This window comes from Haliaeetus albicilla, chromosome 11 (genome assembly GCF_947461875.1).
Source record: "Haliaeetus albicilla chromosome 11, bHalAlb1.1, whole genome shotgun sequence".
Lineage (NCBI taxonomy): Eukaryota > Metazoa > Chordata > Aves > Accipitriformes > Accipitridae > Haliaeetus > Haliaeetus albicilla.
The window spans coordinates 20,302,172-20,329,573 of NC_091493.1; the positions used below are offsets into that span (position 1 = coordinate 20,302,172).

General features: G+C 42.6%; 1 protein-coding gene across 1 annotated transcript in view; it reads right to left on the minus strand.

Annotated features, from left to right (window-relative positions):
* Positions 1–25,216, minus strand: part of WASHC2C (WASH complex subunit 2C) — a 38,301-nt gene extending 13,085 nt beyond the window's left edge. The window contains exons 1-23 of the mRNA XM_069796530.1: positions 25,110–25,216; positions 24,918–25,031; positions 24,266–24,430; positions 22,548–22,613; positions 21,715–21,888; positions 20,945–21,038; positions 19,886–19,944; positions 19,028–19,075; positions 17,574–17,678; positions 16,957–17,044; positions 15,649–15,717; positions 15,160–15,272; positions 12,988–13,057; positions 12,129–12,185; positions 9,916–10,077; positions 9,157–9,290; positions 7,585–7,677; positions 6,972–7,076; positions 5,479–5,595; positions 3,835–3,998; positions 3,283–3,394; positions 2,148–2,333; positions 916–1,098 (exon numbers count right to left, since the gene is read on the minus strand). Of these exons, the coding sequence (XP_069652631.1) occupies positions 916–1,098; positions 2,148–2,333; positions 3,283–3,394; positions 3,835–3,998; positions 5,479–5,595; positions 6,972–7,076; positions 7,585–7,677; positions 9,157–9,290; positions 9,916–10,077; positions 12,129–12,185; positions 12,988–13,057; positions 15,160–15,272; positions 15,649–15,717; positions 16,957–17,044; positions 17,574–17,678; positions 19,028–19,075; positions 19,886–19,944; positions 20,945–21,038; positions 21,715–21,888; positions 22,548–22,613; positions 24,266–24,430; positions 24,918–25,031; positions 25,110–25,154 (2,523 nt within the window). The 5' untranslated portion in view covers positions 25,155–25,216. The remainder of the gene's footprint in view (positions 1–915; positions 1,099–2,147; positions 2,334–3,282; positions 3,395–3,834; positions 3,999–5,478; positions 5,596–6,971; positions 7,077–7,584; positions 7,678–9,156; positions 9,291–9,915; positions 10,078–12,128; positions 12,186–12,987; positions 13,058–15,159; positions 15,273–15,648; positions 15,718–16,956; positions 17,045–17,573; positions 17,679–19,027; positions 19,076–19,885; positions 19,945–20,944; positions 21,039–21,714; positions 21,889–22,547; positions 22,614–24,265; positions 24,431–24,917; positions 25,032–25,109) is intronic.
* Positions 25,217–27,402: the final 2,186 nt, after the last annotated feature.

Below are 27,402 nucleotides of genomic sequence, written 5' to 3' on the forward strand. Positions count from 1 at the left end.
CCCCCCCCCCCCAAAAAAAAACCCCAGACACAGCATACATTCACAACAAGTAAATAAGCACTCAAGCTTACAATCCATTTTTACTTAAAAGCAGCTATAAACAAGGATTTTTCTCAAAGAGCCATCTATTTCATTCAGCTCCAGGGACTTCTGAATAAAGTGTGTTTAGCATTTAGGGTTGACAACTTACTTTACATGGTCACACTAAGATGATGAAACCTTGTAGTATACTGTAGTATACGGTATGTACTTTTTGACATGACTTCAAGTTTACAGAAAAAAATTTGGTACACCTGCATCAAGTAGAAACAAGAACATTGCCATGGATTCAGGATATAGCTGCTGAAGATTCAAAATCTACGTCTTGATGGTATACACTATATCAGGAAAGCCAGACAGCAAGAATATGGCAATTGGAGGCTTTGTAAAAAAGTGAACACACATACTTGAAAAACAGAAGTAAGCATAGAATTAAGATGATTCTTGCTGAAGCTAAGCCTGCAGGCATATATCCACCAAGCAAATTGCAACAATATAAAGAATATAAAGGGATAAACCACAAGGCTTCAAATTCCACGTCCTTCTACTTCCTAGTACCTCTGACCTTGAGGGGTGACTGGGCAAACAGTTCTGTACAGCAGACATCAAGTAGCTGCACCAAAACATCTGTACAGAATTTCTTTTCATACTAGCATGCAGCAAAATGCTTTCGAGTTAGTGGGATGGACAAATTTACAAAGGGATTCAGGATCATGAGGAAAAGCAGGAATAATTTCTCACCCAAGAACCTGGAATTTTAGAAATACAGAAAGATTAGCCTCCATGACATGAAGAGAGGGAAAGGTAAAAACAAAACCTTGTACAGAAGAGGTAGAAATACTATTTCCTAGTGTTCAAGAACTTCCCTAGACTCACCACACCAATTTCTTTCTGTGCATTTTTAATGTCGTTATCATCTTCCAGTCTCTCCTCTTCCTCCTCCTCAAACAAGCTTAACACTTTCTTAGCTTGGGACTTGACGACTTTCTCCAGAGCTGGTGGTGATGTTGCAAACACACCCGAGCTGCTGTCTGGCTCTGGGGATGTTGCTGCAAAAGGCTCCATAAAAAACAACAACAACAACAACAACAAAAACATTAACACATCAGCCTGTTATTTTTCAGGTTTGTCCAAAAAACCACTAAGCTTTCTTGGTTAAACGCCACCAGCTGTCAGAGTTCTGCAATCCATTACCAAGCAGACAACTATATTCAACTCATTTTTCCTAAGCAGACAGAACAGCAACATGCAGATTAGCAAGAAACAGTAGATAAAGAAGAGAACATACTTCATGGCTCTGAAAGGAACAAAAGTTTCCTCCTGTACCCTACACTGTAGCACTGTTGATAAGCAGCTCCTGCATAAGGTTTCCTCCTCATCCATATGTCAGGTTGCATCTGCGCCACAAGGGTGCATTAAGCAGCTTTGCCATTTTCTCTGAGGTACCTAGTTCACGCGACCTGGGATTCTTTGGAGTGGGCAGCACTACCTAAACCTTGAATGTGCTTAGGAAAGTGCAAAGCATGGTAACTACTCTGGAAATTCATCAGTTAGTAATTCCCCAACAATCCCTCTGTAAGACCATGCCCAAGATTAAGTTCTGCTGAAGTTTCTTCAATAATACACTCAATAATACCACCAATACTGTTCTGTAACAGTATTGCCAGGAGAAATTCACAATCCTGAAAGCCACAGCTGCCAACACCATTTATAAATCATCAGACAGTATGCTGAAACAAAGTTACTGAGCTTGGCGCAAAGCCTACACATGAGTATAGGCTGTCTTTTAAAGGAAAGCTCTGTTCATATGACTAAAGATTACCCAACCCACTCTGGAGGAGAAACAAAACAGATTCCAACCCACAAAAAAAACCCCAAACAATTCTTTCATGTACATCAGTTGGGAAACAACTTTTAAATGGCATTTAATCAATTTGCTGTTTGACTGACAAGTGATTTTGCTAAATGGAAACAGAGTTGTTCTCTCCTTGGCAATAGAAGAGGCAATCCAGAAAAAGAATTCTGTCCCAGAGCAGCAGTGTTAGATTGTGGGGTTTTTTAAACTGAACCTTTACCAAACTTCAGACTAATGTAAGAAAATCTCTCACTTTTTCCTTTGTTTGCTGCCCTGCAACATCTGCTCCTCTAGGCACAGGAACTGCTCCAGGCTCTTTTAAACACCGCAATGTATCTTCTACCTGATTAGACTTCACTGCTCTATCTGGCAGACCTTCCTTTTCCTCCTTTTCTTCTTCATTAAAGAAAGGTGGTGCTTGTGGTGGTTTTACTTTCTCCTGCAAAATCAAGAGAACACCAGTGACACAGAGCTGGTGGGTATATAAGAAGCATAAGCTGCCGTGGGATAGCAGAGTCTCAGTTTGCCTTCTCCAGAAATCCAGGACAATGGCAACATGCTTGACTTCTACTTCCCTCCCTTGGGACATTCTGGTTTGTGACTTGACTTCTAGTATTACAGGCTCTTGAGTCTGCTTGAAGAGTGCTGGGAAGCAATTGCAAGCTTAGAGTGGATGCCCTAGGAATATGGTCTGGTTGGTGCACCATTTCCTGTGACTGCCAGCAGCTAGAATGTGGCTTGCTTGTTTCTTCTTCTATTCCCAAGCCTAATATCTTTATGGGCCTTGACAACTATTTTCCCGGTAAGCAGAAAGGCAAGGCTGGGAGCAGGGGCGGCACACACACATGTACAGGATACAGATACAGGTGCATTAAGCTTTTGCAACTCCTACTCTCAATTCCAAAGCACAACCAGACAGCACACTACAGGCTAAGCACACTATGGGCTAAGCTCGTAAAACAGAGGATAGCATAAGCACCCTCAACAGAAGGCCAGTAAGAAGCCTGTAGACACATTTGAATCAGCTTGGGTCAAGCTGACACAAAGGGTGAAGCCCTAGCTTCACAGTCAGCAGTAAGCTGTTTGTTCCTTTTAGTAGTATTTTATGGTTGAGAGCTCTCAAAACATCCTCAGGAAGGGCTCTTAGCATAAAGCAAACAAATTCAGGGTTAGTGGTCAAGAAAATTTTGAAATCTCTATTAGGCTGATGGTTTTACATTTTACATTTACAAGTTTTACATTTAGGAGTTGAGTCTGCCCTGTTCCCATTCCCACTTTGCTAGACCATTGTCTAAAACAAGTCAGACTTACATCCAGTGCCTAACAAGGAAGACAAACTATAAAAAGATTAAGTGTTCCACATTAGTTTTAAAAGAAAGGGGAGGTACCACTGCAGCCTTAGCAGCTGAAGGAAGTAGCGTTGATTGGGAGCTGAAGAGTGATTCTCCATTAATAACATCATCTTCAAACAACAACGATACCTTCTGTGGTTTTCTTTGGCTGCAATGAGAGAGGAGAAGGTGGAAGATTCAGTGCAAAAGCTTCAGAGGCCATGCGCTGCATCTGTTTAAAAGTATCACTTAGGACCACCATTTGCAGCAAATGATCCCAGACACAGGACTCAGCTTCCTCACTGTCTCAACAGTTCTATGACCCTCCCTTCTTGTTCTGCAGAAGTGAAGATAAAAAGAGGTCAAGAGGATTTTATATTGCAGGCATGGAAATAGCCCAGTTCAGTGGTGGCAAGGAGAATGATCCACCACAGATACAAAAGTGGTAAAAAAGCGCAGCCCTGCCCCCTCCCACTCACACACCTCTACCTCCTCCTCAGCAGCAGTAGCAAGGGACAACACTTGCAATATGCTTGGGTGTGTCCGGTTTTGAGGGCGCTGCTGGGCTGTTCTGAAAAAATGCACTGCCCCGCCTCCGGCAACTGTCACCTCTCTTTAGTGATTGCAAATAAATCCTCCTCATCTTCTTCCTCAAAGAGGCTCGTCTTCTTCACAGCTTTAGCCTGACTGACAGCGCTAGCTGGTTTTGCAAGGTCCTCTTTTCGGTCATCTTCAGAAGGAAGTTTAGCTGGCTTGGAGACATTCCAGTGTTCCTTAAAAATAAGGAACCCTTAAGTTTTCTTTTGTCTTGGTCAAAGCCACTTTCCCATCTTCTGCATAAGCAGAAACACTCAGCTTGGAAGTCTTTGCATCTCTCTACTAGTTTATTTTCCTGCCTTTGTGTTAGCCACTGTAATATGACATTGCTCAGGCTTTGCTGAGGGCCTGGCCACCTTTTGGCATATGGTATTTGCCCAGCAAAACAGGGTACACACACTTTACTATTACAGTTGCTCTTGAACAACTGAGGTCAGTGTCAACTGCAGTCACAGGAGTAAGGTCACCCCGTAGAACCCGATTTGAGCTACTTATATAATTAGCAAGTTTGATGTACAGGGAAAAAACAAAACAAAACAAAATCCTGAGAAAAAACACAACACCCATACCCAAGACACCTCATTACTAGAGTGCATGATGCTGCACTTCTTTCTTCTTATTATTTCCTCAACTTTCAACTACAGTACTTTCTGCCCCCCCTCCCCTGGAGCTAGCATTTAATCAAGCCTACCTACTGAACAAGTCAAAAATCTACATTAGAAGGAAACATTTCTGGGGCTGGGAGAGTTTTCTGGCTTGTGTGTTTTCTCATTCCCAGCATTTCAAGTTGTTTGCCCCGTTCCCCACCTCTGTGCCCCTTCTGAAAGGGACTACAGGCATGTAGAAGCATGAACTTTGTTTATTCTACATTAAGATAAAAATGCATCTAAAGATATTACTAGTATTCACTAAACAAGCAATTACAGGACAGGTAATAAACATCAAGTCTACCTAAAAGAGTAATTTTGGAGGGTGGGAGGGCTAAGAAGAGTCTTGATCCTATTCATGCGAGTTAATTCAGAGACTTTCCAGACAAGTTTAATTTACTTAGTGTCTCTGCCTTTCATTTAAAATGCAGGACAACACCTAATCCATGCCTAGAAGAGGGCTGCTCTCTGGGAAGCCTAGTTATTTATGTCTCATTTTTCCCATCCGTAGATTTTAAAAAAACAAAATAAAAACAAACAAAAAAACCCCACCAAAAACCAAGCAAACAAAAAAACCCCCAAACACCACCACACACAAAAAACCCCACCCCAAAACCCCAAAACAAAGAGAAATGCACCACATATCTATCTAGAACTGCTAAACTTTCCTTACAGAAATTAAAGCAGTAAGAGCAAACTTATTTTTCCCTTTCAGTATTTTTAAGTCAGATTTGTTGGCAGAAGCCTCCATTTACTATGGATCTTTCTATAAATTACATGGAAAATACTGATTTTTCTCTTCCACATGACTTCTGTTACCTAGATCCTGAGATAATTTAGGCCAAGAATCAGCCAGCTTCCTCAGCTGCAAACAAGTCACAGGACTGGGGTAGGCATGGCATGTGGACATAGCAGAGTTTGACTGTGGTTCCCGTCTCAACAGTTTTATTATGCTTTGCTCAGCCTAAAGCCCAGTAACTCCTTTCAACCAAATCTTACTCCTCAGTACCTCCTCATCACTGCTGAACAATAAGCTGCAGGCTTTCTTGAGTGGCTCTGATTGTTTTGCTTTCTCTTCTGGGGGTTTTTCCTGTTGCTTCTTGGCAGGTACCACACCAAAGAGATCCTTAAAATAAAAAAAATATATATATTTAAAAAAAATCAAAAGCCAAAGCCACAACGAAAAGCTCACTGAGAAGTCATCAGCGTGCAAGACACTGTTGCCATCCACTTCTCAGATGAGTAGGACAGAGAAATGGTGTTTTATGAACCCTTTTTGAAGACATTTTCAAGCGTGATACAGTATTCTGGTACAGGGAATTCTATGCACACAGTTCTTGATAGACCAGAAACTTGTAAGCACACAGCATGGTTTTGGCCCACAGATTCTCCACCATAAGGCTTGACCAGCAGCCAAAGCGCACCACACAGCAATTCTGTTACACAGCAGCTAACACAATGGGGCACTGTTTTTAATCTACATAATGAAATAGAGAATGAATCCTATTCTGAGAGGACAGGCAATAGGCAAGCTGAACCACTACCACTGGGGAAGAATCAAGACTTTTCACCTGAAGACACTCATGCAGATTATTATACAGGCATCAGAATGTACAAAAGCATATGTTGACTTCACCACCTAACAATTATTTATGCTTTTCTCCACTCAACTTGAACTTCAGTTCCGTAACACAACCTTCATGGCAGGTACCAGAGACCTTACCGCATTACCAAATGTTTCACTATCCTGACAGTTGCTTCTGAACAGCCCCTATTCAGAAAGCTGAGCTGGAAGCAGCCCCCTCTTGAACAGGAAACGTTTATCTTGAGTTTGCAGAAGTCCCTTATCTTACAGCTCTGAGCAGGCCTCCTATTTCCCTCAGGTTAAGACTATGGGGTAAGTTAACTCACTATGAAGGCTGCAGGCCCAGAGTTGAAAGCTCTTTGGAGGGTGTGTGGGAGGGAGAAGAGGGTAAAAGAGATAAAAGCACACACTAATTCAATTTTGTTAAGTTTCTTGCACAAACAGTGCTCTGATCTCAGTTTCTACACTAGCAGCCACAATTCTTAGACAGTGAAAAGCAAGAAAAAAGGAATTCACCAGCCATGACACAAGAGAAGCAAGAAGTCATCCATGTGGCTAGGTACCACGGGCCAGGATAAAACAGCTTGTCAAAGCTCATATCTGTTCTATTGCTCAGTGTTCTCTAGTCCTATCAATCAGAGGGATAACACCCTTCATGTTTAGGTCTAGAGATGATACACACTGACTGCAAAATACTAAAAAGACACCAAGAACTCACAAGAGTCCCTGCTACCATTCTCCATAAAGCAGTTCTGAGCATGTGAACAGCAACACAATACAAGATCGATTTAGTGCTCTAATTTAGTGTTCCATTTACAAGCTTCGTGTTGTAAACTTCTCAATGTTTCCTGCTGCATTTGCAACAGGCTGTGCAGGAAGATTCCCATACACAGGCAGTATGAAGAAGTGGTAATTACCTCTTCATCATCATCAAACAAAGACAGCGGAGCTTTTGTCATGGACTTGCTGGTGGGGAGAGATGTAGCTTTGGACTTCACAGTTTTACTTGATGAAAACAAGTCCTGTGCAAAACAAAGAAATGTCACTCTGCAAAGCAATGCTATATGTTTAAGAACTCTAAATGGGACTTCATTTTTTTAACTTGTAAAAAAAGTGTTTAGTATGCCTGTGAAGTAGGGAAAGATTGTTTTACTTAGATGTACCAATCACCTGCAACACCACAGGGATTTCCCTCAGTTTTGCAGATTAATTGCTAGCTGGAAGCCGAAGACACAAGATTAAATATACGCAGTCTTTCATGATTCTTGCTCTTGATTTGCTGATCTTTCTTCTCTTCAGGCTTTCAATTTATGCCTGTGTACACCACACAAGTTTAACTCTCTGAAGAGAGGGAAAACATTCCCAGAGATTTCACTCTTGGAGCAAGAAGGAACTTTCAGGATGGCTGGTAGTAGATGCATGGATGTCAGAGTTCCCGATCCTACAGATAAATAAGGAGTCCCCAGATATGAGTGGACTGAAGTCAGAATTACTCAGATTTCTGTAGGGATTTATTCAAGAGATACTCACTTCAGAATCCTCCTCATCAGAGAAGAGGCCCCTCTGTTTTCTTGGAGGCATTTCAGGTAAAGGTTTGAAGTCCTCATCTGAAGATGGTTGACTCTTTAGGACAAATAAAAACACTACATCAGCACCCATTTAGATTCAGTAAAGGCAGGCACATCATATGACCCTTTCTAAGAGGCATGCTGCTGGCAGCATCCCACCAGTTGAAAGGACAGAACACAAGCTTGTCACCCATGGGCTGAAGTCCAAAACTCAAGTGCTGAGTGAGTTCCTCACATGCAGCCAGAGCTATGTATGAGTGACTTGCAGGTCTTACCATATGCCTCTCCTCCCACCACCATCCTTCTTAGCAGAAAAATGTATGCAGCAACTCACGCAGCCCTACCTTGTGAGTTAAACAAAAATGTTTCTTTTAACAAGCTGTGTTTTGTAAAGGAAGAGGGCAGATTGTACCAGCCATCATTTCCTGCATTAGCACAGCACAGCCCCAGCCTGCCACCAGCTATATTGCCATTAAACTCAGAATGATTCCAGACCCAAGTACAACTGTCAGCAAGCTTGGAGTATAAAACAGCCCTCACTTCCTGACAGCAGGAGTGGTGCTACTGAAGCAGTTCTCATCCTCTCCTCCAGGAATGCCAAGTGCTATGAGATCAGAGCAATGGCACTGGATGACCTCCCACCACCAGTCCCGCTCCATTGACCATGGATACTCTTGCACTGCACCAGAAATAGAAGCTGGTTTTGGCTCTTGTGCTCAGGTGCTTCTCATAAGGCAACACGGAGAAAATCCTACAGCAATTTGCATTAGACATCCCCAGCACTGTATTGCTTCTCAGTCCAGAGGGGAAAAGAGTCATTGTTGGTCATTATGTTGTTCAAATACTCCTTGGACAGCAAATATGTATAAAATGAGTATATACAACCTCTGCCATAGAACAAAGAGCATTACTACTTTCCTCAAAATGCTGCTCTGAAAATGAAAGTGGACTGGGCATTAGGACGCTCCCCTAACTCTGTACACGTGTCCTCAGGACAGCATTTAGAGCTTTCTACACCTTAAGAGTTTTCAGCTGAAAAACAGTTTTTTAAACACTCCAAGTATTGTATATGCTTAGGTAGAACTCTGACATTCACCTTCCATTGCGACAATACATACAAGCAGTTACCAGTTAAGTTGTTATCAGTGGTTGGTATAAGCGCAGACACAGTCTCTGCAACACAGAACTGTGACACCAAAAGGTTCTTAAGTCAGGCTGGTTTCATTTCAGGCATGAACTTCATAATCATTTTTTATTATTAGAGGCTTCTCATTTTGCTCTCATTTCAATCCTGCCTTAATAAGATTCTTCCCATCACTGCCCACACAAGAAAAACCTCAAATACACCCAAAGTTTGAGAGGCAAAAGGCATTTAAGGACCCCTGAAGCACTCGGGTCATGGAAGACCCCATGAACCTAGCGCTGTTTCACAAATATGGCACTTCCATAGTGTTGTACACGGAAAGACTACTTCAGCTGCAGTAGTAACTTCTTCCTAAAACCTTAGCCATACGATCCATTTATATGCCATTACCTTTTTTTCCATGACTGTCTCCCTATGACTTTCTGTTTCTTTAGCTGTGCCAGCAACCACAGCAGGAATGGCAGGTTTTTCCTTGAATAAGTCACCTTCTTCATCATCATCAAATAAGTCAGCTGTGGACTTGACTGTGTTAAGAGACAAAACAAACAGGGAATGACGAGAACAGAACAGCCACTACTGAACAAGATAAGATACCAGAGTCTCAAAAGATACCATGCTCCCTTTTTAAAGATTACAAACATCAGGAGTCTTTAAGAGAAAAAGATAGACAAGCTCTCAAAAGTGAAACACCACTCCACTTATCTCAGAGCACTGGTGACAGAGAGTGCAGTCAACAAGCATTGGGGTAGAGTCAGTTGGCACCTCTAAAGGCAGTGTTTTGTATTGGCTTGGCATCTCTAAAGGCCTAGACCCTGCCAATATGGCATGTTGGGCACAGGGACTCAGAGCTGTGTGAATAAAGTCTGCACCATCTCCCTGATTCAAGTCTAGATACTGCCCTAGCTGTAGGAGCATCCTAAGAGAGGAAAGTCAGTGGAGAGCATGTACAAATAAACCAGTCCCACACCACTCTGAGGAAAAGAAATGCCAATAACAGACTCTCCCCGCCACAAAAAAAAAACAAATCAAAAAAACCCAAGCTGAAGTAGCAATGATGCAAGTTTGAATTTTGTAACTCATTGGTTCTCATCAGTTTGAATTCTGATGACCTTTAACGTTTAATCTTCCACTGTGCATGTACAGACATACCTGAATCTGGAGGCTTTTTGGTTGCTCCCATAAAGAAGTCATCATCATCATCATCAAACAGAACAACTTTCCCAGGCTGTTTAGGAGTTTTCTCTATGCTCTGTGCTGCAGATTTCTTGTCTTTTTCCACAATTACAGTGGAAGTAAATACATCATTTCCTCCTGCAGGTCAGATGGGGAAAAAAAAAAACCAACAACAACAAAATCCAAAGCCACACAGAGATCATTGCCAGAGTTTCCAAAAAGCTGAACTTGTGCTACAGTAAGTGAAGCCAGGCAGCTTCCGTCACAGCAACTTTTAATGCACTCCTGCAACAATGCCACATCAAAAGCATTAGCTAGAAACTTCCTGATAAAGCCAAGTCACAGACAGATGGCCTCTCACTCTCACTGCAATCACTTCTTCCTCAAACCTGCTCATCTCCTCTAGGAGCAGACCCAGGAGTCCCACACTGTTGCCCCTATGGACTTCCCAAACCAGAGTCCTACTTCACTAATCAGTAAGCCACACCATTGTGGACAAATAAAAGTGGTAAGATGCTTGAGGAGAGGGAAGAACCGGAGACAGTTCTCCCAAGGAGCTGCACTTGTCATGCAAGACCTCAAGCAGTACTGCAGTATGAGGCTGAGTTTGGTCCCGAGGTTCCTGTGTACTTCAGATATGGCAGGGATCAACTAGAGTAATCTGGTAACAACTGTTTCTTCTACATCTGGTGTGGAAAAATCCTGCTTCAGTGATATGTGCATGTTGATAGATTGCCTGCAAACACTTTTAGCATTTTTGGTAAAAACCGGCAGCCTGGCTCTATGCTTGTCTTTTTGCTACTTATGTACAGATGCTTGAAAAAAGGGCTGGGGGTGGGGGGGAGGGTGGTGAGGAAAGAGGGAGACTTTAATTGAAAGTTTGACAGAAAGTAGAACAACTGCTATTTGGTTAAAAGTCAGCAGACTGCATGAATTTTGACCAGCACAGCAGCAGTTTATTATAAAAAAAAGTATATCACGCAATTAGAAAGTGCCACAGAATTGACAGGAATACAGCAACAAAGTTTGATTAATTATTAAACATTCTCAAGTTCCTAAACAAACTGTTCACTGGGAATGTGTTCATCAAGCGACTTTGAATAGCAAAGGAGCCTCAATCTTGGTTTTTCTCTGGTGACTTTAGCCTGTCTACAAGTTACTGAGAGGGAGGAACTGAAGACTTTGAATAAATGCTACATATAACTTAATTCCTGATGAACCAGAACAGGACACTGTTAGAACAATGGGAAATGCACTGCTTATGCAACAGTACCTCCAAGAAAGAGCAAAGGATAAAGAAAACCTCAATCTGCTGTCTTAAACTTTGCTACCACATCCTATAATTATGTCAAATGACCATTGCTAATGCATATCTTTGATCCTGGAGTAAAAAGGCTGTATTTGTATACATCCTACTCTAAAAATTATCCTGACTGAGGGCTCAGCTAACTGAAGCCATAGTCTTAAAATAGGCCTTTCTTAATAAAGGGCAAAAGTTAAAAGTAAGGTAACTCAATTAGGTGATGACCCTACACAGAGACAGAAATCAAAGTCAGTTGATTCAAAGAGACTGGTGAAACATTTCTTTTCATTGCTCAGCGTTAAGTCCGATATGGAACAGGGATCTTAGTACAATACTTTTTTTTTCTTTTTTTTTAGCTCTGAGTTATAGATCTGATCCTTCCGCATGTATGCAGATCCTCCTAACCAAAACCAGAGAAACAAGATTGGTCTTATTTACCTGTGCCACAAAAATAGAGCAACTTGATGTTTAAACTGTTCTTCTGTTAACCCAGGGGAATATGATCAAATCTGAAAGATCAAAATGCACTTCCTTCTCAGAGTATAGAGGGAAGCTGTGACTGCATGCACTGCAGACGTAAGCTCTATAATATTAAAGTAACACACATCCTTAAAAGTTCATAGCATAACACCGGAAGCTGGCAGCTGCTAACATCTGCCATCAATGATATCTACCTTCAGAGCTCCTACAGAATCTTGATTATCCATAAAGCATGCTGCAGTTTAGGCGTAGCATGGTAGAAGCACCTGTATTTGTCATTAAGCATATGATTGAGCAATGCAGTGCTGCTGTATTTGGATAGTTTTATTCTTTAAAACCTCCCCAGCAGGTTTTAAAGAAAAGAACATTTTGTGCATGAAGCAATTTGCTATTGAATGAATCATACCTGGGAAGAGAGATACTGCACCTGCAGGAACTTTCTTTAATGACTTTGTCGAGGATGCTGAAATCATAGGAAGTACAATACAAATGGATGCACTTGCTTTATGCTGTCAAAGCCTTCAGAACTCTACCATAGAAATAGGAATCTGAGAAGTCTTCTAAGCTCCATTTTTTTTTTCTCAACAGCTCAGAACTCTTTAGACATTCTACTTGAACTTCTGGGGTTTTGCAGATATATATAACAGTCTAGCTATTCTTCCTCCATTAAAACTCCACAAAACAGCTCTACTAAACTGAAGCTTATAAACATGATATACATTTACACATAGCATTATTTACAGGAGTTCACACACTCAAACCCACTTCAATACAATACCCTCAAAACAAAATGGCTTAGTCTCCCAACCCATATCTGAAAATTCATCAAATACAATGCTTCAGTAAAGGCTGCGGCAGTACAGAATGTGTGCTCAGACTCCTTAAGGGTCTAGATATGCAGCTAATGGGAAACTCAGATGTGCATTAATCTGCAATAAGAAATCTTTACTCCACTCAAAACCACAACTGGATCCTGCAAAGTACTCTTCAGCAGCAGGATCCCAGTGCGTGCAGAAAGCTCTGTCAACATCAGTAAGGACATCCTTTTAGCTCCAGGAAAGTAGGTGTGTGTAAGAGATTATAGGGAACAAACATATTTAAAATTCAAGGAAAACACAGCTGTTCTCTATTAAGACTGGGAAGGAGAAGAGACTTGTCAACAATTGCTACTTCAGACTTTCTAGTTTGGAAACAAAACAGTCTAGCGGCTAGTGGTGATAAATCACAGCATAGACAGGACTACAGGAGGCAATACTGGTTCTTACCTTCACTTATTGGGACTCGCTCCTCCCTCTCTTTTGATTCTTCTTTTGGTGCTTCAGCAAAAAGATCACTCTGATTGTAGAAGAAAATGCAAAGGGGTGGAAGTGGTGAATTTGTTTTTTGCAGGAAAAGACAGCTGCTGATTTTCCCACGTTGAATATCCACTTCTAAGCCAAGACAGAGGAGGTAACCACCACTCCCTTCTCAAAAAGATGTCTGCTCATATAGATTTAAACCTAGGTACTTAATCATTAACTTGAGTGCATACATTCAGAAGAATAGCTTTCTGTCTTCTAAAATTTAATTTACACTGATCATCAGTCTGTTTATTGCAGAGAAGGAATGACCTTCTATTTGCTCATCTTCAAGGGCTTACGCTAATTAATCTACAGCTGTTTAGGTCCTGATTACACCCTTCTAAGCTTTCCTATTGAAGCTTATACAGTAAGGTTTGAAGGAAGAATTCAGGTCAGGACAAGCATAAAAATACTGCTGAACTTCACATGATTAAGATGAATGATTTATATTGTTGTTGCTAAGGGGACGTTAAAACACCTGTATGGTGCAGAGATCGACATTATAGCTCAAAAGCATTGCAGGACACTCCCACAAAAGTCCAGATTTCCAGGAAACCTCCAGATCTTATGAGCACTGACCACTTAATTTCTTGAAAGCCTTTCTCTTATGGGAAGTTGGGTATTAGAGGTTGCCTACCTGGAGACTCAAAATGCATGGTCTTTGTATAAAGCTTTGTGGAAAGAAGGCAGCAATACTTAAGATAGGGGAGCACAGGGCTATGCCAGGGATGTCAGTGATTAATTGCACATTTATCAGTTACTATTTGCCTGTTGATCTACTGTGGCTGCCTTCTGGTACAGCAAGGCCTCCTCCATTGCACAAGGTAAAAGACAGTAAGTTACCTTTCCTAGATGATTAACTTTCAGGTAACAGAAAACCAAGAACAAGCATATGCAGGCAGGTAACAATCACAGACAAATCTGCTTGGCTGTCCTGTGTGTACAGGATGAGGAAAGTAGTCCTGGCAATAAGCAACCAAGAGGTTCTAATGATAGCTTCACCTGAATTTGCACCGACACAAAGCTGGCTTGCACTAGTGGATTTATTTTTTTTTTTTTTTTTAAAGTCTGTATTTGAGTGGAAAGCATTGCATAGAACTATCCTCTTCCCTTCACACAATTCCCCTGTTTGGTGCTTGTTCGCTATATTCTGGCACAGTAAGCTTGAGGTCAGCTGTACATGTGGCCTCCTTCCAAATTTCAGTCTAATAGCCTCCTCAGCTCCAAGGAACACCTGACTTTTGTTCTAGTTGCAACGAGGAACATCCCATAAAGGCAACAGTTTGGCTACTATTCTGGACTAACCTTGACTATTACCAATATCAGCTGCAAGATAAAATCAGAGGCAATAATTTACACAGCTGTACTATCAGATTCTTAAGTATCCCTGACATTGAGTTTCTATCCCCTTTCACATGCACAAACAATGCTAAAATAAGGTCAGAAATGCAATTTGTGCCACTCCTTCATTGAGTTAACTCTAGATACATAGCAGAAGAGTAAGCTTAAGGTGAACTTTTCTTGCCAATGCAGGTAACCCAGGAATTGTACAATAACTAGAAGAAAGAACACAGCATAATTGCAATAGGGAACTTTTAACAGCATCATTGTCCAGACATGGTACGTGAAAGATAAAGTGGGAAGGGCATCATGTTCCCTTTCCTCTCTAACTTCTCCCACACCCAGGGAGAAAGAGAGAATGACAAACCTCAGTAATCTCACAGGCATTTTAATGGAAATCTGCTATTTTATAATAAACAAACTGTATAACATTTTGTTTACCTTCATAGATAAAAGTGAGGTGCTGAGTAAGCTCTACTGGAATTAGAACCTGTCTAATGTAATGCTAGAACCACACTTGCATCTCTCATTAGCACCACTGCTCGAGAGGGCTTTGTGCCAAGGGGAACATAAGCACCTCACTCGTGTAGTTCTGTTTCTCCACTGGAAAGCTATACTGTCACACTACACTTGAATATTACCAAGCAACAAAATGCTGTTTTGCCTCCCTGCCCTCCAGAGGTGGGAATTTGTGAGGAGCTTTTTTGTTGTTTTTAAAAGGGGGCACACACTCAATTTCTATCCTCTCATTCTCACCTCTTCATCGTCAAAGAGACCTGTTCCACCACTGAAGAGGCCACCCCTAGAACCAAATGGTGTGAAGTCTTCATCAGTCAGCTTAGGAGGCTTGAAGATGTCATCATCTTCATCTAGAAAGCACAACAGCCAAGAGCTGTGGTGGGACTGACCAAGTTTCAGGAAAGAGAATTAAAGAGACAACCAAAATAAAAACTAGTTTGATCCCATCCCCTCTCTCTTATAAACATGACACATACTGAGAAGCTGCTGTAGAGAGATTGGGTTGTATGTGGTTGCTCCACAGGACCACATTGAAGGAGGAACTCTCACTAAGCCTGTTTCTAGCCTTGTTTTACATGCACATCACAACCTAGATTTGTTTACACACGCACCTTGAAGGATGTTCACTGATATCCTACCCAGTTTCTAGAGTAGATGCCACAATTTCTTAAGCAGTGTCTTACAATCCAACCCACAATTCAAAAACAAGAGAGGAGGCTACCCTACCGTCCGATGGAACTCTAACTTCCTTCTTCTCTTTCAGGGTTTTCCTTGTTTTGGTCTCCGATGACAGGGCTTTAAGAAAAAAATTTCAAGGCAAAAATAAAATAGTCCACCTTTACTTGTAGGCTGTGATCAAGCTATGGTAAAAAGAACCCAAAAAATAATCTAACCAAGCTGACCTATATGTTTTCATGTGAATCAGAACACTGAAGCAACTCTACGAAGTACAGGTTCTAAAATTAGCACTTAAAATTGTAGTAGCATCATTTCGACAGACACTGTGGGTTCAACACAGTTGCCCAAACACAGACTAATGTCACCTGAGATGCCAGAGAGCAACACAGCATTCCAGATGGTACAGATCCCACACAGAGCATGCAGAACCTTTGAGCATCTCAAATGGCTTCAGACCATGGTAGCTTGATTCAGCTACCAAAAGCAAAGCCACAGTTTTATTTCCTCTGGCCCTACAATCACAAGGTTATTTCAATGAATGGAAGATTTCCCAGTAACTGAACAAGGTAAGCTGGTAGGTTTTATACTGATATCCACAGACCCAGCTTGATTGTTTGAACCATGCAAGAACACATACACACACTGTTCTTGCCTGTTCATGCTTTCAAAATTATCAGTCAAAAGCAGGCTCACAAGCAGTTGCCAACCCAGTTTCAGTCAGCTATTTTCAACTCCTGCTTTGCTGCAAGAATGACTACTTGACCGAGGTCTCTCCCTTTGAAAGGGACACAAAAGTAAATGCAGTATTTAGTCTAAAATATCACTGGAAACAGTAGCAAGGAAAAGTTCCTCAAAACTCAGTATATTTAAGCCACAAAGAGGAAAAAACAAACAATGCACACCACATGAAAGCACCAATCTACTCCTTGAGGGGTTTTCCACCGTAGAGCTCATGGAAAGACTACAGTGACCAGTGGTTTCCACATACTTACTTGAAACAGGAGGAAGTACATGTGGTCAAACAGGCAGTTTTGCATGCAGAGGGAGAATCAGATTGGAGAGAAAACCTTTCCAATAACATGTGTGCTTGGGGAGTGACCTGTCTCACCTGAAAGCAATGTGCTTTCCACTATAACACTCATTGAATTCCAATTCAATCCTGTAAGTTATGGCCAAAAAGTTTTTCAGAACACAAGATAGTGTCTTTAATTCCTCTTGTTGGACTTTCACCTAATACGTATTCATATAACAGATCAGCGTAACTTCACACACTGTTATACAGAATCTCCTGTCCAACTCTCTCACAAATCCCCCACTATCTCACAAGCAGTTATCAAAACTAAAGAGTTAACTTACATGAACGCTCTTCATCCTGTTTGACTGGTACTTCTCCTTTGATTCGGGCTGCCAGCTCATCTGCAAATGATGTTGGCCTCTTCTTTTTCTAAGGAGTAGGGATAAATAACAGCCTATTCCTTATATTACCAATTTGATGCAATTGCAATTATAAATACTGTATTCAATAGCCTCACTTGTGCAATATACTGTCTAGACTTTGACTGAAGTCCTCAGAAGAGGCAATACAGCTTTCTACGAAGAAAGCAATTAGGGATTACGCGTGCATCAAGAGAAAAAAAAAAGCTATTTCTAGTCCCTTATGATCACATAATTTTTAATGTCACTTCATTTTGAGAGCATGACAAGCAAGAAGCATTTTCCACACACAAATGCAACAAGGGATTTCTTAATGAACTTTAAAGACAGCTTTGATGCCAGCTTAGGGTGCAGGAGTCCCCTAGTTTAAAGGGCTAAAGCCTGAACAACCATGTTGAAAGACCATTCACAATTTTTACAGGTCATCTCCACAGGATCCCATCCCAGGTAACTGAGGGCTACCATTATAATCCCTCTAAGGACAGATTTTTCATGAGGGAAGTCAAATCTCTCCCTCCAGGAAGGCAACGATTACTTACAGGCCTTGTGCTTTCATCTAAGTCTCCATCTTCATCTTCCTCTTTTTCAGAGTCAAAGAGGTCACAGCCATCGAAATCATCTTCATCACTCATCTGTGCTGTCCTCTAAAAAAACATAATAGCCTGTTGTGTTCCCCTGAAGTTGGCATACGAAACAAGCACAAAACTACATCTGCTTAGATTAAATATTCAAAGCAAACTTACTGAAAGAGGGAAACATTCAGCCAGTTTGGGGTACTTCACAGCTTTTAAGAGGTAAGGAAGGAGTGCCTCTAGCTCCATAAAAGTTGCTGCATTCTCTAGTACACCCCCTGTGCTGCGTCACCGAACGTTTCTGGACCAGAGATGCAACTGTGGACACTAAGGCTCTGCTCACAAGGAGCATAGCGCTACTCTACACAAGCCTGAACTGCTTTGGCTGTGCTGCTTCCCTTAGTTTAGAAACTCCTCTCCACTAATGACCTAGTATTTAGCTTTAACTCAGGAACATTGTGATCAGCCAGTAAAAAATTATATCATCTTGAGCTATTCATAAGGTGGATAGCAGAATGACAGACAATACATGCCCACATCTTGGCTTCAGTCATGTCAATAAGAAAAAGAGGATGAAAAAGATTAAGTGAATTGTGAGCTGGGGGCCGGCACGGACAGGGGCCCAGAAGTGAAATAAATCACGAACAACCCAAAGATTCTTGCTCATCTTATATCACGCATACAAAGTTACCTTATAAAGGTCAATACAGCTTAATGTAATATCTGAGTGCTTTTGTAACATTGTTTTATTAATACATAGATTAAAAAAGGGTTGCTTTTTGAAACATTGTTCTTTTGGTACTAAATCATTTCAGATTGAGGATCCTCACATAAAAGTCTTTTGCAGTGGCACATCTAAACATGGGTAAGATGCCTTCTCCTACTACCACCTACTGCAAACAACTAAAGTCAGACTTGAATTTTTCAATCTAAAAATTTATTTTCCCTTTTCATTCATTATCCAAATGGACATACTTTTCAAACATTTAATACTGTTCACATCTTTGATTTCATGTCATACCCAAACTGCATTGTTTCTTACTTCCTGCATAGTAAGTCTAGAATTTTATTTATAGACCCAATAATCCCACAGAAGCCTAGTTTTCCTGGGGTAGATTCTTTGAACTCTCATGGCTCCAAAGTAATTCCCGAGGAAAACACACATCAGGCAATGCCATCCCACATACACTTTGCATCTAATGATGGCTTGCAAGCATGTCTTTAAGCCCAAGCCAGGTTCAATTTCACAACACAGTACACCATCTGGCCAGGACAACCTTCCCATATAAAGTTATACAAATCAGGCTTAATCAGAGTTTTTAACAGTTAATTGTCTGGAGCTCTTATGTCCTCTTTCTTGCATCCTCACTGTGTCACAAGTGGAAAGTCTTTCAGGTATGTACCAGGGTATATAACCGTACCGTCTTTTGGTCATCTTCACTAGGGTTTCCAAATTCATCATCTGATTCCTGGAACACAAGAGACCCAAAGACAAGTATTACTTTGTCCAGTGTTAAGGGAGAGGGCCCAGAAACTCTGGACTTGCTTAGGTTTGGACATTCAGATGATCTCACCATGACCTGACCAAGGAATTTTTTCCCCACCCGCTGACCATCTTTATGAATGGAGCTCACTAGGAAGTCATTAATTTAGCAAAGACAGCAAGCTCCATCTGACATTGCATTTGAGTAACTTAAAAGGGATTTAACTTTAATTGAGCAAAGACACCAAAATCAAACTCCTCAGGAAAAAGGGAGTGCTTCCATAGCACAGTTACAAAGCAGAGACATCCCAGCCAAGGCAGGCAAAACATATCAGAAATTGATAGCCCAATGCAGCAGATTTATGATGCAAAGCCTGAAGGTACATTACTGACACCTACTTAACCTTTAAACTTGCTCCTGTTAGTCTCCATCCCATCCTTTGTAACTGTAATTTACAACAGATTTGTTCTCCATAAATGCAATTCTTGATAAGAACCCAATTTGCTTCACAAAGTGAAATTAGACTGGAATAAAACACTTCAGTTTGAAGTATTCTACTATAATAGCAGTTAGAGCCAATACCACTTCATTGCTCCTCTGAAAAGCTGCAGAGGAAACTACTGCATAAGAATAATAATGAAAAGCACATTAACCATAACTGACATAGGGAACAGACATTGTGCAATATTATCTTGAGACCCCACATGAAAAAAAGAAGTGGTAGCTAATGGCCTCACACACACCAAGGACTCATGAATGCCCAAGGTAGCTGGTGCTCTGTCACTTGTCACTTACCTCTTCGTCCTTCTCTTCACTGTCAATTACACTTCCACGATCACTATCTACTGATCCTTCTATTTTAAATGAAAACAGAAAATTTAAGATCAGACATGACATCTGTACATAGAGCAATTGGTCACTAGACGTATCAACAGCAACTTTAAAGGCTTTGTGATGAGAATTAAAAATCAGGTGGAAAGGAGAGTGGTTTGGAAGAGCTTTGAAGGCTGCTAAAATTACAGAACTTTGCATTTCTAATACACAGAGCACAGGTGTCATGGTTTAAATCCAGCCAGCAACTGGCACCATGCAGCTGCTCACTCACTCCCCCCCCACCCAGTGGGATGGGGGAGAGAATCAGGGAAAAAAAAAAAAGTAAAACTCTTGGGTTGAGATAAAGACAGTTTAATAGAACAGAAAGGAAGAAAATAATAATGACAATGATAATAATAATAAAAAAATGACAATAATAAAAGAATTGGAAAATACAAAACAAGTAATGCACAATACAACTGCTCACCACTCAGACCGATGCCCAGTTAGCTCCTGAGCAGTCATCCGCCCACCCCCAGGCCAACTCCCCCCAGTTTATATACTGAGCATGATGTCACATGGTATGAAATATCCCTTTGGGCAATTTGGGTCAGGTGCCCTGGCTGTGTCCCCTCCCAACTTCTTGTGCCCCTCCAGCCTTCTCGCTGACTGGGCATGAGAGGCTGAAAAATCCTTGACTTAGTATAAACACTATTTAGCAACAACTGAAAATATCAGTGTGTTATCAACATTCTTCTCATACTAAATCCAAGACATAACACTATACCAGCTACTATGAAGAAAATTAACTCTATCCCAGCCAAAACCAGGACAAGTTACTGAGAATTTACTGCTTTGCATACCAGAAAAGTAGTTGTTACAGCATGATGCACTTTTTTTTTTCCTCAGCTAATTACAGTGTGCATCTAAACATGCAGGAACACTACGCAGTATAACCCAAGCTGTGAGTTAAAACAGACCAAAGTCTTAGATGAGGAACTAGTTACTCGCATAGGAATAGAAGATCATGCCAGCACATACCTTCACTAGAGATATCTCCAAGGCCAACATCATCTTGTTCCATAAACTGCTGAGAGCCAATCAAGTAAGGTAAAGGCCTGTCAATATAGAGATCCTGGAAAAAGACAACATCAGGTCTTTCTGACATCTAGGAACAGCTCTACATTGCTGATGAAGACAGAAGTCTTACGCCCCTTGTTTTAACTCATGGAAGATACAAGCTTGTTTAAAGTGAGTCCCACCAGACACATGCTTCAAGTCAGCATGCAACTGGGTGGGCCACCTGACATTTACTCCTTTTTAACGCAGTCAAAGAAGGGGGCTACTTTCATTTGTGTGGTCCCAACTTGTTTTCTAGGTGTCATCTAACAGAAGAATATCCTTGCAAAGACTTGCAGGCATCAGTTTTATCCCAAATCCTGCACCTAGGGTTCTTAATTACTGGGAGACTAAAAACCACCTCTTAAGAGACAGTTTGTATCTAAAAAGCATGAAATTTAAAGGTCCCACTCCACCCAGAATTGAGGCTTCCCTTTCCAAGTTCACTGCTGTTAAACTAACTCCCTTTAGGATGCCATACCTTAAGGCTAACCCAATTGCAAGACAAGCAGGCTACACAAAGAATAGCTCAGCAAGGAGCACTTCTCCTTCAGATATAGTCATCAGATGCTCTTTTTAGGTAACGAATATCAATTTTATAGCAATGCAGTGACACTGCTGACAGAAACAAAGAGCAAGTCCAACAAAGCGAAACACAAACCCATGCTCCCAGCAAGAACAAGTCTCTGTACCTTTGGCTCAAGTATCAGTTCCACCCTTTCGTTACTTTCCTCCTCTTCTGAGTCAGAGTTGCCTGCTTTGATGTCTAGCTGTTCAAACGCACTGTCCAGAACTTGCAACCCATAATTCACTGCTGCTTGGATTTTGGGGATCAGATCAGCTTCTTTCTGTTCCCGTGTCTTTTCCTTTAGTAACAGGAAAAACACATTCTCATTGCATTTTACTCAAGACCCAATCTCACTGCAACATGGATGCAAAATTTTAACTTCAAATTAGTACAATGAAAGCTTTTTCATTATATGTAAGAGAAAGACATTCAGAACCTTTTTTTGCTTGATTTAATTCACCTTTATCACTCCCAGAAACAGAGGTGTTCTAAACATCCGCACTAGCTCCCAGCCCATTAAGGGAACATTTATGGTATAATACATCTAGACTGTAAGATACATAAAAAGCTCTCCGAGTTTTTATCTCTAGGAATTGCAGTCAGATTCTGCTTCCCTAATTCACTACCTCTGAATCCAGTAAGAAGGCCCAAGGCTTCAGTTCGCTTGCTGAAAAAAACATGCATAGCCATATGAAAATAAACACATAAGGCTTGTCTACTGGACACAGCACTGAGCTTGGGGAGGCCCTAACAGATTATCATACACTGTAGTAGCCTCCAATGTTACTGTCAACTCTATGTTTGAATGACACACGCCGTCCAAGAGAGAGACTTCAAGGAGAAAGGAAACAGTTTGGTTTGTAAGCTGTAAATGTCCACAAAGTAAGTTTGAAAATGAGAAGGTAGACAAATGCTGCAAACATACTGCCAACACTCAAGACAGCTTAAGTTAACTACCTGCTCTGTTTTGTCTCTGGCGTCAGCTTTGGGAATAGGCTCTTCCACTTCTTCATCATACACCCTCTAAAAAGTCAAGCAAAATTAATTCAAGTAAGAACAACATACTGCTGCAGGGGCTAAACCACAGGCACCACCACCAAAATAAAATACACCGTTAAGGTGTAATTAATTACACATTAATTCATTACACATTTAAAAAAAGAAGCCACGGATGATGCCAAGCATCTTCATAGCCTCCTTCATGCACTGGAGTCATCACCCTGAGGTTACCATCAGGCAGCCTCTCAACCCAACTGACCTAATTCAAGACTGCAAATGTCACTGCAGTAGTAGAAGACAAGTTGACCATTTAACCCTGTTCACAGATTGACTTGAATATGTTAAGAAAAGCACTGTTTTAACCCCCCTAACATAAAGCTATTCCAGAAACCTTCAAAGTCAAATCTAAGTTTACTTATGGGCTGTCTATTTTCCTTTTGTTTTCTGTCATTTAGTAGCTCTCCTTCCTTAGTGTTTACCCTTCTCCTGTACTTACAGAGAAGGTTCACATCCTCCCTCAGCCTTCAGTTTGTTCTGATGATCCCTCCCATCCAGCTCTTTTAGCACTCTTTTGTAGGATCAGCTACAAGGAGACACAGGGGAATAAAAAGTCTCCCTTGAACCTGAAAACCTAAATCCAAATCTCTCAAACACAGGTGCAGTTATCCCCTGGGAACAGACAGATCTCTCACATTAACGAAACTGAGAACTAGAAATGAGGACCTATTTCTGTGCACTTAAATTTGGGAACAAACAGCTTCAAGCACCCAGGATTTAAGACGTTTGGTATAAACTGTTCTCACCAGAATCATTATGCTGAACAGCAAAGGTATGCCAGAGAAGACATTGCAGCTCTGAAAAAAACCCCAAACAACTAGCACCACCACCACCACCAAAAAACCCCACAACAGAAATCCAGATTTTCATCGTCTTGTCCTCTGCCAGCATCTTTCCAATAATAGCATCATGACTTCAGATGAGACATGCGTGGCCTGAGTACGATGCTGACCAAAACAAAATAGCCAATAAAACTCACAGTGCTAAAAAACCCTTTACAAATCTGAAAGACTATTAAAGCTCTACATCTTAATTATACACATGCTCCTAGTGATACAATGTTGTAACAGGCTTCCAAGTCCAGCTTTTACCTTTCTAAAATAGCAATATTCATGAAGTGGGAACATTAACCAACAAATATGCTCATCATGACCAAATGCAACAGACAACTGCCTGCAGTCCAACACCTTCAGTACCAACTGCTTTTAGTGTAAAATAGCACCACTGGGCAAGTTTACAGCATCATATAACATTCCTCATATTTAGACAGCCAAGTGCAGACAAATGCTACATTCACACTACCTGTAAAGATATACCAAGACATCCCAGAGATCCCAACTCATTCATAGTCCTAAAAACAAAACCCTGATCTCCATGTCACATATAAGGAAGGAAGAAGGAAGGTACCTCAGAAGAGGCAAAAGGCAATCTGCCAACATTGGCTAGTGCATCAGTCATGAAGGAACTGTGACAGCCTTTAACAGAAAGCAATGAAGAGCCGCTTCACCTCTAAATTAACATCAGACTTGCCAAAAAGTCAGATCACTTCTCCACACTACAGCAAGGGACAACACCAATATTTGAAGTACAAGCTTGATGCTGTACAAGAACATACTCACATTCTCTATGAACTGCGTATTGGACAACATAAGAAAGTCATTGAAGACATTATGAAGGCGACAGTCTGTGGCTTTTGTTTCACTAATCAATCCATCTACTTGCTTTTTGATTTCATGAGTCCTGGAAATGGTTTGCTGTGAGAACTCTTGTAGAAAATGCAGAAGCTGTTTACAACAGAGAAAAGCAATAGTCAGCATCCAACTCCTTTTTCTTTTGGCACCTTTTGTGACACAGGCAGAGTTGATCACACACTTCAACTGAGCATCGAATTAAACAGTCTAGACTAGAGCACCCCCACGTACACCCAGGACCACGTCTCACCCTGCTTCTTTCTGCATTTCCTTTCGGGCCAACTCCTCATGCTGGTGTTCTCACCCGGACCGGAGGGTTAAAGCAACGGGAGAGCCCGCCGACCGCCGGACCCTGACCGGGGCTGCCCCCCGGGGGCCGCCACCAGAGCGGCCTTCCCGAGGCAGGCGGGCGGGCAGGCCGACCCCCGGCCGCAGCTCGGGCCAGCGGGCGGCAGCACCGCCCCGACCGACACCTCCCAGGCCCCGGGGCAGGCCGCGGCCGGGATAGCCGCGGCCCGCGCACCCCTCCGGTCCCAGGCTCAGCCTCGGGCCCAGGCCCGGGCCCGGCCGCACCGCTCACCCCGGCGTCCGAGGCCAAGGACCAGCTCTGGCTGCCCTTTCGGATCTCCTCCAGCGACCAGGGCCGCTCCCATACCGGCGCCGGCTCCGCCGCGTCCCGCGGGGCCCCGTTCATCTGCGGGAGAAGGACAGTGAGCCGAGAAGCCGGTACCGCAGCCGTACCCGGCCCGGGCGCGCCCGCCCCGGCGCTCACCGTGACCGCAGGCCGCGCCGCTCCCCCAGCGCCCGCCGGCGCCATCCGCCGCGCCGCGCCGCCCGGCAGTCAGCTGAGCGCCCTCACGTGACCCGCCGCCCGGCCCGGTCCGGCCCCGCCCCGCGCGCCTACGGGCAGGGCGGCAAGTGGGCGCGGCGGCGCCACCGCGCGCGGAGGAGACTGGGCGCGAGCGCGAGGCCGGCGCGTTCCCCCGCCTGAGGGGAGCCCCAGCCCCGCGGCTGGGCGGGCGGAGGCACTGAGGAGCCCTCCCCGCCGTAGGGGGCTGTGGCGGCCCGAGGCCGACCCCGGCTGGGAACGGCCCAGCCCCGCGGACCGGGCGGGCTCACCTGGGCACCCGCCGGCTCCTAGGTCAGCGGTCACAGCGTACAGCCGCGGGAGGGCGGCCGAGCGTGCTCCCAGCCGGGTCAGGGGCGCTCCCGCTGTCCTGGCCGCGGGCTGTGAGGACCGTACCTCCCCGGCGGAGGAGCCTTCGACCGCTGCGACTGCTTCCAGGGTCTGACGCCCTTGGCCGAGAGACCGTTCGCGGCTTGTACCGAACGCGTGCACAAGGGGGCCCTACTCTACAGCGGGAACAAAACGGAGGGTGGCAGTAGCAGCAGGTCGTGGCAACACGTCCGCAGCGCAGCAGCGTTCCCCGTAGGCCGATGCCCGGTCTTGGGAGTAGAGGGACCCCTTCCTCCTGTTTTTCTTACAGAAGTGCAAGATTTACCATACAAGTCAGGTAAAACCTCCTTTGACTTAAACTGGATTGGCCTTAATAAACCCGCACCGGAACTCCAGGATCTGCTGGAAGAAAACACGACATACGCTAACATAAATAAATATACGGTGCGAATCTCCAAACTGGGCCTTTACAGGTCAAACACCCACTCTAACTTCCTGCTTTCTCACTACGTAATTTTTGTCCGATGGATTAAAAAACCTTGTCATACCACTGTATTTCATACGCTCTTTGTTACAAGTGAATTAACCAGAAGGGAAATGACAATGAAACCATCTGTTCTTCCAGCTGGTAACTAAATAATTCATTGGAAATAGTCAGTTTAGATTAGCCCTTGGTAATAGCACATGGAGTTTATTTATTCATTGCACTTGACTACACTTGATACCACAGGAGACCTCGTGAGGAACCAGGGCACTGGGTGATTTACTTCTTACTTGGGTTCTCAATTTAAATAAGAAAAAATGCCCAAGATCACCAAGTTCTCGTATATTGATTTTAATGGCTACATCCAGATACCTGAAGGATATTGCTAGATTAGGGACACAGGAACTTCTAAAAGCAAAGTATCATCGTATTCCTTTCAATTATATTTTTCTATGATTCTATAACAAGATACCATTACTGAACTGGCTCAGACCTTCAATCCTAGTGGAATTTAAAGAATTTTAATGTACTGATAATAAAGCAGAAACTAATAAAGTACAAGTAGAAAAATATTAGCCTAAGCAAGTTTCACAACAATGTCTTGAGCAAGATTGTTAAAAAACATGCAGATGGGATTAATCTAAAATTATTCTCCAAGGCTTTTTGTGTTTTGCCATAGTTCCTTCCCCTGCAACATTACAAAACCCAGAAAAATTTGCCTTTAGTTACTTTCCATATTCACCAAAATATAGAATAAAACCATAAATACTCTGGTTAGTTCTGATAAGCCAACACTTAAAACTGGAGACAATAGTGATGAAAGTGTGAAAACTTCCTTACATACAGACTTGGCATCAGGGATGTGCCTGAAATTACAGCAGGCTCTGGGGTTTCCCAACTGAGTTGGGGATACAGACGTAAATATGTGTCTGTAGTTTGCCTCTTCAGTGTAGTAATGAAATTAGCAGAGTTTGGATTGAGCAGTGGGGGCTGATCCTGGCACACTTAGGGATTCCGTGCTATAGCAATCTGGATGGCTTTCTCCTGGCTTAGATCCCTAAGCTTTCTTCCTGTGAAACCAAGGCGTGGAATGGGGACAAAATTGGCTGGGAGGGTTACTACAAACAGTTGGAGTTAACCAGACCAAAGAGCACACTAGGACTCCTTAATCCATCAGTTTAAGCGTAGGTTGTGTTAGCCTCAAAGCTTGTTCTTTATATCCACAAAGAAACATCTGTGAACATCAGCACAAGAAGGAATTGCAAAGCAAAGGAGGAAATCCAGTATTTACACTCTTGCACAAGCTGGCACCTATTCCTTCCCATGGACCTGGTCCCCAGTGGATACCCACAATAATTTCCACAGGCTCATAGGACTGCATAGAACTTTTAGCAGCTGTAGAAT